Source organism: Electrona antarctica (genome assembly GCF_951216825.1).
Source record: "Electrona antarctica genome assembly, chromosome: 21".
NCBI classification, from domain to species: domain Eukaryota; kingdom Metazoa; phylum Chordata; class Actinopteri; order Myctophiformes; family Myctophidae; genus Electrona; species Electrona antarctica.
Window position 1 is genome coordinate 31,373,316 of NC_136802.1, and position 16,567 is coordinate 31,389,882.

General features: G+C 46.0%; 1 protein-coding gene across 4 annotated transcripts in view; it reads left to right on the forward strand.

Moving 5' to 3' along the window:
• Window positions 1-342: 342 nt before the first annotated feature.
• Window positions 343-16,567, forward strand: part of rbpjb (recombination signal binding protein for immunoglobulin kappa J region b) — a 77,869-nt gene continuing 61,644 nt past the window's right edge. For all 4 annotated transcript variants that reach the window (XM_079490451.1, XM_079490452.1, XM_079490453.1 and 1 more), the window contains exon 1: window positions 343-483. In XM_079490451.1, the coding sequence (XP_079346577.1) occupies window positions 464-483 (20 nt within the window). In that variant the 5' untranslated portion in view covers window positions 343-463. The remainder of the gene's footprint in view (window positions 484-16,567) is intronic.

A 16,567-nucleotide genomic window follows, 5' to 3' on the forward strand; every position in this document is an offset into this window, starting at 1 on the left:
AGGGTTTTCTCGTGACAAGCGGTTATTTCCCCCCAACGATCCGGTGCTGTAATTTATTACCCGGGTAAACACGTGGGAATAGTATTTCAGCACCACAAGGTAAACAACTACGCCGCTTCCACGCACGTCTCGCGACAAGTGGACGCTCCCTGCATGCTGGTCTATTGTGAGAGTTTTCGAAGCCTCGCGCGATCCTGGAAGTTTCCCACGCCTGTTGTTGTGGCGTCTGCCCTTTTCGCTCACTCTCTCTAGTGTCTCTCTCTCTCTCTCTCTCTCCGCCGCCTCCCCTTTTCTTTCTGTCATCCTCCTCCTCACCCACCCCCTTTCTCTGTTTTCTCCTCGTCCCCTGCACCTCCTCCAGTCTGCTTCTGTTGCCTCGGCGGGTAGGATTGTTGAGCCCTGGGAGAGGAGGAAAGAGGAGGGATATCGCGAGTATTGGAGTTTTGGTGAGAGTTTGTGGAAGATGGCGCCTGTTGTGACAGGGTGAGTCTGAGATTCGGGGCTGGATGGTGGGAGAGGAGTAAAGGGGAGGAAAGGGGGAAGAATGTCACTTAATTCACGCCAAATGCGTTGCTTTTAACTCGTGCCGCGGTGTTCCGAACGCCGCCCGGCGCTTCTGTCGGGTCGTTCGGAGTCACTGGAAGTGGTTTCTTTTGTTTGAATGTTGCTGTGCGTGTCTTGTTGGAGCAGTTTAGTAGTGGACTGTTGCTTGCTCGCTGCACCGTGCGGTGCGGAGCACAGCGGTGCTCACGGAGCCTCCGCGCCCGGCCAGGGGAGCCTCGACCCCGGTCAGGACAGGAGGCTCCGCTCCGCTCCTCGGGGGTCTTTTTTTTTTTTTTTTTAACACAGCGACGAGCCGTTTAGCTAGCAAGCTAATCAAGCAGCGGGCTGCAAACAAAACAAACCAAACGTGTGCCCACCCCACCACCACCAGCTCTCTTTTTTTGGTTGTTGTTGGCGTCAGCCTTTCGTTGAAAGGGTTATCTCACAGCCACGCCGTGCGTTTGTTTCAAGGACGTGTTATTTAATTAAGCAGATGGATGTGATTCACGGGGCTAACGGGGTTAGCCAGCGATGTGTGGCTCCACAGCACAGTGGCTGTGTGTGTGTGGGGAACACGTTTTTGCATGCGGCGGCTTTGTCAGCATCAAGGCTCTGCATGGGGCTTCATTCGTTCTATTCGCCTTCGCCGTTTATTAAAAAGAGACACAAACTCCACCGTGCGTGTGATGTTTGTTGTTGACAACGTGTGACAGTTTTGACGCAAAGTCAAACATTGTCCAAGTCATCAATTAAATGCCGAATAGAGAGGGATATATAGCATGTGTAATCAACGTGTACTTTCTGAGTAGTTGCCCCACGTTGGTTGCGCATGCCACGACCGTGTTTAGAATAAAATAGTGCGGCGTCTGTTTGTTTACTAAACAGTCCCGCACTGCACTAGTCTGTGCGTGCTGCTTAGCCTAAGATTTAGACTCTCGTCGATGTATTTTATTGATTCTGGCATTTAAAATGTTAGAATCAATAAAATACTAGATCTACGGCTACGTGCTGCTATCATCCGAACCAACGTTTAATTATCATTTTATGCCGAGTGCACTCAAGGACAGCCTCGACGGCAGTTGATTGAATTTGCTAACACCTCAACTCAAACACCTACAGCCATGTGTGTGTTATGATCAGTTTAATCAAATTCTCTAAAGAAAAATCTCATCTATTCCTCCTTGGCAGAGGGGTGCTGCTGCAAACAACGCGAATGCGTTTGGGTGCATTAGTTATACGAGATTACGAATATTGGATAATGGTAATGATGTAAAGAGTTTTCTAATAGCAGTTTGCACAACTTTGTCCACCATGAAAGAAATTGTTGCAAAATGCGCAGGATTTCATCCTAAATATTTTAGTCTTTACCAGTGCCACTGGATTATTTAGCTCGCTGTTAAAGCAGAACGATGCCTCTTTTGTAGGTTTGATTTAACGTAATTGGAGTATGTTAATAACATAATCAGTTTTGTTAAATGCATGCCGCCGCGACCCCAGCGCCGTTAGATGAGTGGCATAATGAAATGTTGTCGTTTACAGCCACTCTAGTAAACCCTATCTGATTAAAATGATTTGCCTGCACATTAGCCAAACACAAGCCTTTTTTGTACTGTCCAGGCAGTAATCCCCACAGACAGCTCAGTGGGTGACAGACATTAGCTGGGCTTGCTGGAGGAGGTGTGTGTGTGTGTGTGTGTGTGTGTGTGTGTGTTTGGGGGGGGGGGGGGGGGGGGGGTGGCTGGCTGTCATGGGTGGCTGTGCATGTTCATTTGGGGTTTTCCAGCGGACCTGAGCTGATTTCAGTTGAGAGAGAGAGAGAGAGAGAGAGAGAGAGAGAGGGGGAGTGAGCGAGAGAGAGAGAGAGGGCAGACGGGTCAGGTCTGGGTGGCTGGCCACCTGTCCAGATGATATCTCCAGAGTCTTGTGTGTGTATTCACGAGCATGTTTTTTTCTGTGGGAGGCGGAGGGAGTGGAGCAGATAAAGATGGGGGGAGGGGGGGGGGTTGGCTAGGCGAGTGAGAGGTTTAACAGAAAATTAAATGGCCATAAGGGGTCTTTATTAGCATTTGGCTGGCCACGTCAACGGCTAGATCCCTGACCACAGCCCAGAGCCCCCCTCCTTCACCTTGAACTCGTTTTAGACAACGGTGGGTCAAAATAATGATATATAGCAAGGGCATGGAAGGGTCGGTTACTGTAGCAATAGTTCTTGATGCCCGTTGGTGTTGTATGTAGTATTACTGCTTGCAGCTTAACTAAAGCAAGCATGTTCGGAAGTCTTGAAATTTAAATGCTTCCTTTAAAATACAAATTACATTTCTGTAGTATAAATTCAAAATAACTATTGGTCTGCTATGAATTTAATTTGTGTAAAAGCAGCAGTGCGGCCCGGATCGCTGGCCTAGCAGTCCGGGCTCATAGGCTCCGGTGTAGCCTGGCAGCACCACGCGGGTTCCAGTCCAGATCCTGACGGCCTTTGCTGCGTGTGTCACACTGCATCTGTCTCTCCCCATTTCCTGTCTACCTAGCAGCTACTGTACTATCAATACATTTAAAGTGTCAGTGCATGATGCAACACAACAAATGTCCATTTGCAGACAACATACTACAAATGCAGTGTAAAGCAGTTTTAAGCTCTCTGCCAAAGGGTTAAGGTTGCGTAAAGCTGTCCATAGATATGTAGTAATAAAGAAGGTCAAGCTAACTAAACTAACTCAAGCATTAAGTGTGTGTGTGTGTGTGTGTGTGTGTGTGTGTGTGTGTGTGTGTGTGTGTGTGTGTGTGTGTGTGTGTGTGTGTGTGTGTGTGTGTGTGTGTGTGTGTGTGTGTGTGTGTGTGTGTGTGTGTGTGTGTGTGTGTGTGTGTGTGTGTGTGTGTGTGTGTGTCTCGCTCGCTCGCTCGCTCTCTCTGAGAGATATTTGGGCCTCAAGTAAATACATTTGTTTCCAAAGAAAGTTAGTTTTACCTCTGCTGCCAGTATTGTATTGTAGCTAACAATAGTGCCCCCCAAGGGGGCAGGCAGGCTTTCCAACGTTGAAGCTCTAGGTCCTAGTGGTAGGACGAGGGACTACAGGCGGACCCGTGGATTCATGACCGGGAAACCCCGTGCAGCTGGGCTTTAACGTTGAGCGCTCAGTTGCCCTACGTCACTCAGGACCTCAAAGTTGAGGTCCTGGGAGGGACTTCCGGCAGTCTTCCGGGTGCTTCAAAACGCCACTGAGCAACTTCCACTGACATGAATAGCTGGGGGGGCGGAGCTTCGCGCTAGTTCAGTCTCTATTATATATATACTCTATGGTGCCCCCCCCAAAAAAGTTATACACAAAACTGTGACCCATATAATTAGGTAATGGCAGTCTGCCTTCACATCATGCACCTGCATCCCAAGATGCATTGCACTGCGTGACGCACGTGTCACATGATTGAGCGTAGCCAATTGGCAGAAATAATTTGCGGCGCGAACCGCGCGATGCTAGCGGGTAATATTGGTGCAAACAAAGTAAACTAGAAATGCACTCTGTCTTTAGACCAGTTATTGACCTTATACCAACCTTGAAACTACCGTCGTTACGTCACCATCAAAGTCAATAAGGGACCACCATTTTTACCCCGACATTCATACATGCGTACTTACATAGTATTACATACCCAGCCAATCATCAAACGTACCTTAGTTACGTCATCAAGAATGGTGGTCCCTTATTGGCCGATGGACAACACCGATGATTGCAGTACTTGCGCAAGTAATAAGATTGCATGCACATTGAAGGCGGTGAAAGAAGCCTACATTGGTGCCAGATCACAGATCAATGTCACGCGAGGGGCCCAGGCACGCGGAGCGCCATGGCATTTGGAGATAGAGCTCCATCAGTGTTAGCCTAGTGCATTGCTTTGGAAGAGGGGGGGCATGGAATTAATGCAAATGTATTTCATGATAGTAGGGCATTGACCCTGCCTTGCTACCAAGAAGATGGAAAAACATGGGCAGGTGAAGCACCATTTTCTTCTTAGTCTATTTAGTAGATCCTGGACCTAATCAGGAGGTTATAGAAATGCTAAGATGGGGTTTAGTTGGTATCTCCTGAATGCAGCCCTGAATTTTGGGAGGAAAATAAATAAGAAAATAAGAAAGCAGATAATGTTGCCCTAATCCCCCCCCCCCCCCCTTCTGTCTGCCAGAGAGGGTGTGATAGCTGAAAGAGCAGCACTGTTCAGTGTTCACCTGGGATGATAAAAGCATGAATCACTTATTTCAACACAATACTACCTCTGCTCTGCCCTGGGGGGACGAGATTCCATTTAGTTCACCGCCCTCCCCCTTTCAACCCATCGCTGGAAAGAACACACACACACACACACACACACACACACACACACACACACACACACACACACACACACACACACACACACACACACACACACACACACACACAATGAATGGAGGTATCTTTCAGGCCAAAAGGCAAGCCTCTCTTTGCTGGTGCACTGATACCATTGAACCTGGCTATGAGAGACTGAAGCCGCGTGTGCGTGATTTTCTTTTTTGCAAAGACCCCTTGAGATTGTATTTTGCTTTGGGGTTGTAGTCAGACTCTGGGTGTGATGGTGTGAGTCAGGGCTTTTTGCGGGGGGAGGTTGGGGTGTTACCTAGGAACACGAGTTGAAGTGTGTGTGTGTGTGTCTGACTGACTGACTGACTGACTGACTGACTGACTGTGTTTGTGTGTGTGTGCATGTGCACACATTCCCTGGGGTCCTCTCCTCTTCCATCCTCCCCTCTTATGAAAGGAGAGGTTCAGAGAGAGCAGCAGATGTGGAAGCGCTGACCTTTTTGGTGGCGAAGGCTGTGGCTAGAGTTAAAAGAGGTGCCGCTCTGAGCCCTCACCCCAACCCCCCCGAAGCATGTCCACACGCACACTCTACCTGAGCAGCAGCATTGACGGATAGTTTAATGGTGGAAGCAATACAAGCTGGTAAAAAATACCTGATCTGTATGCCACCCTGGGGGGTGTGGGGGGTGCATGGCCCCCAACCTCCAAACCTGCACTCCAGCCAGCCAGGAGATGTGAACATCTTCAAAGGCATCACTGATCACAGAGCCGGGGGGATAACGGTACAGACTGCAAAGGCAAGCTACCCAAATAAGTGTGCCGGTCCACCACTGGACGATTTAAGGGTTTTTACTTGCATACATACAGTAGCCTATTGTGTTGGAAGTTCAACTCGTATCCATTACATCACATGATTGAAATATCCCCCCCAAGCTTAAAGATTCACTCAAGGTTCGGATTCAACTTGTTTGGCTGTGTGATGACGCGCCTCTTAAGGTACCACACACCCTTGCCGACCTTAGTCTGCTTTTTTCTGCATTTCTTGTTACCCTTCTCTCTCTCTCTCTCTCTCTCTCTCTCTCTCTCTCTCTCTCTCTCTCTCAATGTGTCACATTCTCACTCTCTCGAAGGAAGCCTCTGCAGGAGAAACCCAGGGGGGATGAAAATGCACATTTTTTTGTAATTTGACTTGGCTCACTGCCAACTTGGCACTCCACCTTGTTCTTGGTCCTCACTCCTCAGCCACATGTTGGTATGTGTGCGTGTGGGGTAGAGCGTGTCCGTCCTTCTGAATAATAGCCCAGCCATGCTATGTCTCATGTCGTGGTTCCCTTCCTATGACTTCGAAGCAAGTGGCTTTCTCTATCGATCATGTATTTGATTAACCTTTATGTGGGCGTGAGGACGGCTGTGGGAGTGCGTGGGGAGGGGAGGGGGGGTGTCTCGCATTTCCTAATTCTCCAAAGCCCGGGGCCTGAAAAGGGGGCTCAGATTCCTCCTGCAAGAGAGCGGGAGCGAGTGAGCATTATTTACTTGTGCAAGGCTCGGAAAGCATTAGATCTGCTGCTGAGCTCATACTTTTATCTCGAGCATAGTCGTTACCACTCGGTAACAGTGTGGTTTCAAAAACGGCCCCAGTGTCGTGTTTGATAGAGGCCCCCACATCCTTGCAGTGTTGTTGTTAGCCATGGATGAGCTAATCTACTTGTAAGTCTGAAGAAAAGAGAGGAATTAGGGGGAGACAGCATAATGGAGAGTCAAGGGAGACAGCTCATCCTCTCTATTTTCTCACCCTGACTTCCAAGAGAATTTCCTCAGCCCCTGCTTTTGCCCTTCTCTGCCCCCTGTTCCGTTTGCTGTTGGTAGAGATTACAGCATCACCAAGGGATCGGTGGTTTCTGGCACATCAGCAGTTTTTTTATACCCTCCGCTCTACCGTTGCTCCACAGTCAGGATGTTTCATTCAGAAAACATGAAGTGACCCCCCCCCACACACCACTCCATGGCAACTGGAGTCAGACTTGTGTGTGTGTGTGTGTGTGTGTGTGTGTGTGTGTGTGTGTGTGTGTGTGTGTGTGTGTGTGTGTGTGTGTGTGTGTGTGTGTGTGTGTGTGTGTGTGTGTGTGTGTGTGTGTGTGTGTGTGTGTGTGTGTGTGTGTGTGTGTGTGTGTGTGTGTGTGTGTGTGTGTGTGTGTGTGTGTGTGTGTGTGTGTGTGTGTGTGTGTGTGTGTGTGTGTGTGTGTGTGTGTGTGTGTGTGTGTGTGGGGTCTTCTACTTGTCCATTTTCTTCCCGCTGAAAAGAGCAAAGTGGTTGTGTCTCCCCAGGGGTGAGAAGGGGGGGTTTGTTGTTGAACAAACAAATGTATTTATTTTTTATCCCACAATTTTTTTTGTAACCCATTTTTTTTCACCCAGTGTCCATTGTCTAGTGTAATCCTGGGCGCCCTCTGCCAACCTGAGGAGAGCAACGGATTGACTCATGCTTCTTTCTATACATGAGGAGTCCAAGCCGCTTCTTTTCACCTGACAGGGGGGAGTTTCTTTCCCCTCCATCAGGTGCCCCGGCTGGCCAGGGGGAGGCAGTTTAGAGACCAGGATTACTGCATGTTTTTTTGTGAGGGTACCTACCCTAGGGAACATGGGGGGGGACATGTAAACTCAACACAGAAAGGCCCTTTTGCCAACCCCATCTAGGATATGGGCACTGATGACACAGTGCAGAGAAGTGGGAATCAAACCCAGGACCTTCTAGTTGTGAGGGGACAATGCCATTGTTTTCTGTAATTGCTATGATGGCGCACCGTCTGCTTCATTTAATCTTACGTGACATTGAATTAACCAGTGTATAATGAAATGTCCTACCCGGACATTCCTGTTAGTGGCTGAGTGGTTAAAATATCATTTTATTCATTAAAATAAGTCCTGGATTGTAGCTTTAATTGGTGAGAAACAAGTCATGCCAAGGCCTCTTTAATAGACAAGGATATGCTGTTCTAAGCTACCAGGAGAATTCACCAGAGAGACTGGCTTCAGAAAAGGCTTATTTTCTGACATGGTTGGCCCAGATAATTGCCTTGTTATTCTTGACTGTGTTTGTTGGAGCTCGCCGGGGTTGTCAAAACTCAAAAGTGTCTGGTTTGGAATCAGAATGCTCTCTCTAGTATCTGGTAAACCTTTTTTTTCCATCCATTCACACGCCAGTCGACTGAAATCCACAGATTCTCCCACGAATGGGAAAACCCCCTGCAGCCACACCGTCCCAGCCCATGAGCAAACTGCTGCTTGTGACCGCATCAGATAAACTGGGAGTGGCAACTAGTAAGCCACCCCACGGATTAGCTCTTTTGGAAGAAACATCTTGATATAGCCTGGGCCTGCCGGTTGCACCATCTGAAAGGCTCTTGTCTTTGAGGCTCGGCCTCAAGACCATAGAATAATAGACTTGAGCCTTCCTTGCTTCCCTCCTCTGTGAAGTTAAGAGGTTAAATAGGACATTTTTGATGAATCTGTTCGGCTTCATATTTTCATAATTAAGTCTTTCACATTTTTATAAAGGAGCTCTTCCCACTTGCTCATGTCATTGAGGCTAATTGTTACTTAGTAGTGTGAGGACGGAGCAAGGATTAGTTGAGTGAGTTAATTTATTTGCCTGCTGATAAAACTATAATCATGAATGTATGTGTATAGAATGTGTAAACGAACATACAGGGTTGATTAATATAATCTCTGGATCCATGAAACTGCTTTATTTCTTATGGAATTCTACCCTGTAAATTGTCCATCCATCTTCAACCGCTTATCCGTAGTCAGGTCGCGGGGGCAACAGCTCCACCAGAGAGCTCCAGACTTCCCTCTCCAGAGCAACATTAGTGACTTCCTCCTGGGGGATCCCGAGACGTTCCAAGGCCAGTGAGTTGATGTAATCCCTCCATCTGCGCCTTGGTCTGCCTCAGGGTCTCCTCCCAGTGGGACGTGCATCGAGGACCTCCCTAGGGAGACGCCCGAGAGGCATCCTAACCAGATGCCCGAACCACCTAAGCTGGCTCCTTTCCAGGCAAAGGAGCAGCGTCTCTACGCCGAGTCTCTCCCGCGTGACTGAACTTCTCACCCTATCTCTAAGGGAGATGCCAGCCACCCGTCGGAGAAAACTAATTTTGTCCGCTTGTATTCGTGACCACTTCATGACCATAGGTGAGAGTAGGAACGAAGATTGTTCGGTAGACGGAGAGCTGTAAATTGTATAGCTCACAATTTATAGGCATGCAAAAACCTGTCGGCACAGTGACACTTCTGCTTTGATGTGGGCTAGCCTTTTGCAGCAGGGGGGGGGGGGGGGGATACACGAACGGACGGACTGTTTTACCATATGAAAATTCTATTAACTTTGGCATCATTCAAATCAACAAAGTTGAATATAGCAGCAAGCTATGAGGGATTATGTCTGGTTTTGCAATGTTTTGTCTTTATCCTTAGATGACTTAGATTTTTACTGTCCCAAAGCAAATCTTGTGGAATGTCTGGCGCGCTTTACACACACTCGTGGCACGGCGATTAGCTAGATTCGGTACCCCATGGTAGCTATGTTTTTTTGTGTTGGTGAAATCGTCTTTCCTTCTCTCCCCCTGAGATGACATAATTGCACACAACAGAAACCGAGGTTGTCTAGTAACAACGCCAGTTTGTACTGATGCCGCATGTCGGGGATCTCTATATATAAATGGGAATATAAATCATTTGTTTATTAAATATAGGACGGCCGCCTGAAAAGTGAAAATAAGGGTCACAAATGTGACGTCTGGATTTGGACAGAAATGTCAAGTTTGTGACATCTTTGCACCTGTTAAACATTTTGTTTGTGATGTCCCACCCACACATGGGCATGTTGTGTCACTGATGTCTTGTTTTTGTGCCATTTGCCACTCCTCCTATGCACAGCTTTGTGTGTAGGTGTGTTTGTAGCACAGAATGTATTGATTTCATTGGCTGATGTATGATGATATATGATATTAAAGCACCCTCCTCACTTCACACAAGTGTGAAGTTTTTTCATTGTATTTGTAGCTGCATGGCTAACTCCATATGGTTATGGTTGAGTCATAGTGGCATGAGCGTGATGATGTGGTCCGCTGACCTGCCGGCCATTTTTAATATAGGAATAATTGGATAGAAGAATATACTGTGAAGTTCAATTTGTGGTTCTGTATTGGTAGCTTAAGCTTAGATACATCTTCTCGTTGATTTCCTTTATGGCATTATTTAGACCTAGGGAGAAAGAAAGGGTAGTGTAGTGTAGTGTTGTGTAGTTGTTTGTTTCACCACAACCTCAGCCTGTTCTGTGGCATTCCACATGTGTATGTCTGTAGTCTGTTTTTAATTGCAGGTTGCGGGATTCCGTCCGTGACTTGGGCCAGTGGCGGCAGGGGGGGGCCTAATAACAAGGTTCCAAAAGCCTGCCTCAAGGGGCACCACTAGCGATGGCTTTTGCCCTTGCGAGTGATGGCATCCCAAAAATACGGGCATTCTGCATCACCCAGGCAAGAGAGATGTAGGGAGGAATGCACGGAAAGGATGGAAGAAAATAGACGACAGGCTTGGGAAGGGACATAGCAAGAACGCCAGGAATGGTTGGGAGGGGTGAGGGACAGCAGGGAAATTGCGCTGTTATCTGCAGTGTGTCTTTGCATTGTCTCCTGTTTTGCTAACGGCTACCCGGGTGATATTTCCTCCCTCATTCTGGAGAAGAATCCGCCTTGTGGCATTCCTGCAGACGTCGCCACCAGGAGGGATTGGCCCGTGCCTAGAATCACAATGAAGTAGCAAGCACGTGTGGGCTAGTTTTGAGGAACACTATTGATTGTGGTTGGGGGAGACAATGGTTTCTTGAAAAGGCAGGGGTGCCGGTGGTGGTGGAGCCTGTTACTGTTGTGGTTGTCAGTGAACTTCAGACATGTGGCTTCACGTTATGTTCCCTCTGTCATTTAAAATCTGGAAAGTATAAAAATGTACCCAATCGAACAAGTGTTGTTGAAATGATGCCAACGGGCTCTCGCGTGGGATCATAGAACTTACTATAGGCCTGTATGAATTGCGCGAAAGCAACGCAGATTTGAGTCATTTGTTACTCTGCTCATTGTGGATTTCAGTGCGTCTCTCTGTGTGGTTGAGATCTCTTCTTGACACCACCGTTGATTTCTTGTTCTTATCATTGACACCGTCTCTCTGCTACAGACTCATGCAGGGACAAGACAGTGGGGTTGTGAAAAAGAGGAATTTGCCTAGCAGGAATGAAACTACTTCTTTTCCCCCGTCTCTCGCTCTCTCTCTCCCGTCATGACGACGTCGAAATCAAATCAGACAGTAGGCAGAAGGTGACAAACTCATCAACCCCCCCCCCCCCCCCCCCTACACACACGCTCGCCAAAGCCCAATCTCGCAACATGTGGGCTAAAGGTCGCTGAGGTTTCTCAGAATGTCTGACTCTCTTCCTTTCTCTTTCTCTCTCTCTCTCTCTCTCCCTCCAGTCTTTTCCCTGCCAAAGAATTCTGTGTTTTCTCCCATCCAATCAGTCCTTGGGTCCAGTCTGTGGTGGTGGTGCAGTGGTTTGCTGGGCAGAACTAAAGGCCAAACTGAGACTCTCTCTCTCCATACTTAATAGCCGGTTCCAAACAATATGTCATCAAGACCATATGGTGGCATTCTTTTTTCTGTTTGGTGTTCTTAGTCGGGCACTCGTCAGTCATGTTATTTGAGACGGTTTTCTACCTCGTCAGTCCTGAAAACCTGTTTGCATAGCAATTGGTCCTCAATTGAAACCCGGTTATCAGCTGCATAGCATACTAACAAGTTACATTTGCGTGTGGCTGTAAGCACAGGGGTGGGCAACTGGTGGCCCGGGGGCCACATGCGGCCCCCACCTTCACTTAATGTGGCCCTCAGGTTAATGTCAGAATACTGATACAATATTGGTTTCAGCTGTTACAATTCCACAACATGCAAACATGACCCGCTTTAATTACTTCAGTCTAAATTAGTAGCTCAATTGCTCAACACAAGTATAATTAAAGGCATTTGAAATTACATAAAAATTTAAATTTTCAGGATTTCAATTACACAAAAATAGCGCAAATTCAAGATTTCAATTCGAATATAGCAAAAATAGCCGCTCTACAAGCTCAACGCGTCGCACTGCGACACGTTTTGAGTGTGGAAATATAGTGGCCCTCTCCATCGTCAAAGTTGCCCGCCCCTGCTGTAGCACATGTCCTGAATGAGGAATGAGTAGGTGCTGCTGTGTTGTGGTTGAGTTGAAGGACCACTACAGTCCTTTACAGGAGCTGTTCCCCTTCAACACGACGTGCCTGCGGAAGGCAAAACAGACTGAAATAGACAATTCCCGAAAGGGTCTTATACCTTTATTAAATAAATGTGCGTGGATCTTCACTGATCGCCGTCTGGCTTCAGGTGAAGGTTGATGCAGTCAACATTCACTTCCCTTCTCTAAAGGGATATTTCACTTTAAAAAAAACCTTTTGGTTTTCATTTTATTGTCTACTCAGGCTTATGTGAACACCCCAGACAGTTTTTAAGTTGCTTGATTCAGTAGTTAGATATTTGATATTCATTTTAGCTGCCCCCCTTCTTATACAAACCCATTGTAACTTCAAACTCCATTTTAACCATGATAGATTCATCAAAGACACCCGTCCTTTTTTTCCTGATTGCTGATACTTGTGTTTATTTTTATTACTTTTTGAGGGGCGCTAGCCCCTCCTATGTCCAGCGTTGGTGTAAACACAAACATTGGCTTGTGAAATTTGGCTGATCACCCCATAGCAATGATTTGATTGGCTGAGCACATAAGTACATATTGAAGATAAAAGTGAGGGCAGAAAAGTGAAGACGGAAAAGTGAGGACGCAAATTGTGATTGGCCAGAATGAGATGATGTATGATGATAAGAGCGCCCCTCACTTCACATGGGTTTGATTGATTTTTTTTTTTTTCGAGGGGCGCTATATAGCCCCTCCTATGCCCAGCTTTGTGTGTCTATGTGTACCACGGAACGTGATGATTTTGATTGGCTGAGCACGACGGAATGTGATGATGTATGATATAAGAGCGCCCCTCACTTCACACAAGTGTGATTTCTCTTTTTGGAAAAGCATCAGGGAAAGAATAAGGCTCTACTATCACCAGAAAAAAGGACGGGTGTTTTCGATGAATCTAACATGGTTAAAATGGAGTTTGACCTTACAATGGGTTTGTATAGGAAGTTAAAATGAATATCAAATATCTAAACACTGAATCAAGCAACTTAACCCATTTAGGCATGACCTCAAAATTAAAAAAAAATATTCTAAATCCTCCAGTTTTCTGAAATAAATATTTTCACGATTTTTCAAAAATAGCAGACCTACAAGCTCGTAGCGCGCCACTCGGTGGCGCGCTATGAGCTTGTAGATCTGCTATTTTTCAATAGCTAAATTATAACATAATGTTTAAAACACACAAGGGGTTCCCGCCCAAAATGGGTTAAAAACTGTCTGGGTGGTACTGTTCACATAAGCCCCGAGTAGACGATGAAATGACCAAAAGATTTGTTCTTTTTAAAGTGAAGCATCCATTTAAGTGTTATCAGTGTATCGTGGCCTTGGCAGAGGAAAGTGCTGAGGAGGAAAGAGGGAGGGTGAGGGTCATTCAGAGTTCAGGACAACCAGGGTCCCCTCCACTCTCTTCCTGGCACCCTAAGCCTATGTATGGCCTGTCACAACCAACCTGTTGCCAACATTGAGGCAGGATTAGCCTATGGCCTGGGCTACACGAGTACGGGTATTTTTGAGTGGTGTAACTGTAAACCACTCCTACAACTGGCTTTGTTAGTTTACGTGTCTGTCTGTTTGTCTGTCTGTCTGTTCGTACCAAAAAATGAGCATGGTTGCTATGGTCACCCAGTTCACACGGGTCTGATTTCATTACGTCAGACATTACGTCAGACCACAGCTGATCAGTCTATATAAGACCTTACACCACTCAGTTCACACAGGTGTGATTTTTTTTCTTCTAAACGGATATTTTTTCCTCCGTTAAAAAAATAAAATCCCTGGCCATACATGATGCTACAAAGATATGTGTCCACACACACATAAACGCATTGAGCACAGGAGAGAGTCACTGCAGTAGGAGGTTTCAATTGTATATTTGATTTTTTATTTACATTTATTATTATTATGAGGGGCGAAAAACACATTTATATGTTTTTAATGAAGGAATAAGTAGCACATTTTAAATCACCTAAATTGTGAGTTGAAGTGGAACGTGTTTCTTGTATTGCCTGTGCATGTCACTGTGCATAAATCTCCCACTCCAAATCCCGACACTCAATGTTCTCTCTCCATATCGTTTAAAAATATGATTCTGATTCATACACCCAATGATGGACACTTTGCAGACCATAGAGAACTTTGAATTATAAAAATCTGGCAAGTCCTGCACCGAAAATAATAGACCAATAGAAGTGTCACGTGACGCGTCCGCAACCAGTTGTGAGCTTGTAGAGTGGCTATTTTCAAGGTGTATGAATGAATACATTTCTCACGTTATTCATATAATGTAATAAGGGACATATTCGGGCCACAGACGGTGACAACGGGTGCGCCCTTTATTACCTCAGAGAGATGTGCCGTGTGCTTTGCAACTGGACATGACCATGCTATTTGATGCGATTGCATTCACAGTTTCACACTATACATCTCTCTCTCCATGACCATGAAACGGAGAACAAAATCCGGCATGTCTACAGTCTACCCTTTGACAAAACATAATGTCTTATCCTAGCCCTGAAATATACGACCGTCATGTTTCGTCATGTTTCATCCCAATGAATGAATGAACACGTCATAGGGGATGTCACAATATAGGCGAGGAAATGCACGATTCCCACATCCATGTGGCGTGCGCTGGTGTAGCTGTCGGACCAACTTTTAAGCACAAGAATAGTTTCATGGCTATGCACAGTTTGCACACGCCACGCATAAGACTTGTTGTTGGTGTCCTGCACAATGGCATTTGGCCTGGGGTCCTTATTGGTAGGTTAATAATATCCACAGTTTCTCTGTAGCGGTCTGCAATTAACCCATTTTTGGTGTTAGCATTATGTTATGCTTTAGCTATTGAAAAATAGCAGATCTACAAGCTCATAGCGCGCCACCGAGTGGCGCGCTACGAGCTTGTAGGTCTGCTATTTTCGAAAAATGACCGATGACTGACATAGAAACATAGCTTTTTCAGAAAACTGTCAGGATGTAGAAGACATTTTTAGAATCTGATCTCAGGTCAAAATGGGTTAACCTATTAGTCAAGCTTCGCCCTCCGCACCAATACAAATTAAATGATCTGGTGGCCACCGTGGACTGGACTAGTAGGCTGATATTATTTATGATTGGATGCAGCTGAGCATGCAGAGCCTTTGCTCACTGGTGACGTGGTGCAGTTGATGCAACAATGATAAGTTACTTATTATTAACACAGTGATATAAACACATGAACAATCAGATAGATATCCGTGTAGTTTCCAGGCGCAAGCTGCATTTCTCACCTATATTATCCCATTTTGACCTGAGATCAGATTCTAAAAATGTCTTCTACATCCTGACAGTTTTCTGAAAAAGCTATGTGGTTCTTCGATTTTTCAAAAATAGCAGACCTACAAGCTCGTAGCGCGCCACTCGGTGGCGCGCTATGAGCTTGTAGATCTGCTATTTTTCAATAGCTAAAGCATAATGCTAACACCAAAAGGGGTTCCCGGCTCCCGCCCAAAATGGGTTATAGTAAAAATGATATGCGCTAATATGCGGTGACGTCATCATTTCTCACAAGCTGTTTCGCATGACTACTACACAGATCCACTCGTTTCCAAAAGCCTCCGTTTGAGTGGCCGAAACGCCACTTGCGTGTGGCTGAAAGGCCCAAATGCACAAAAAAATGCGTTTTGAAAAAGATCCATATACGTATAGCCCAGGCCTATGTGTAGTATTCCAGTGACATTGTACACCTGACCAGACCACTTCAGTCAGCTGAGCAAAGTCCAATAGGCTGTTTTGTATACGTCAGGAGACTAGGGACTTAAAACAGAATGCGTCTTCTTCAGGCCTACGTATGCATGCCATGCACACAGTGATATTTTCGCACGAAAATAATGTACAAAACCTTTATAAAAACCTGCTCCGAATTTGTCATCCGGCAGGGCGGGGGTTATTTTTTCAACGAAACCAAATATTTAATCCGAACATTTGGCAGGGTCCGAATGGCGGGTATTTTAGACTGATGCATAGGGTGGCCTGCATTGCTTTGTCCTTAACCACTGCTTTTATTAAAACATTCGCTTAAATCTCGTATTTTACCTTTCTGGTGAAGAAACTGATGAAACCTCCGTGACGATTTTGTCAAAGTTAAACAATAGCAAATTCATCACTAGCTCATCATTGGCTTTACCAGTATATTCCTGTAGCCTACATTCAGGGCGATGAGGGTGATATCTATATGTAACTATAAGATAACGATATATTGTTCAGCCCTAACTGACATTGTTGCTAGGGTTAGTGTGTGTGTGGGGGGGGGGGGGATTGTTTTACCGTAATACCGCCCAACCCTACATTGTGTTTTCTTCTTTCATGTTTTGAGCATTGCACCTGG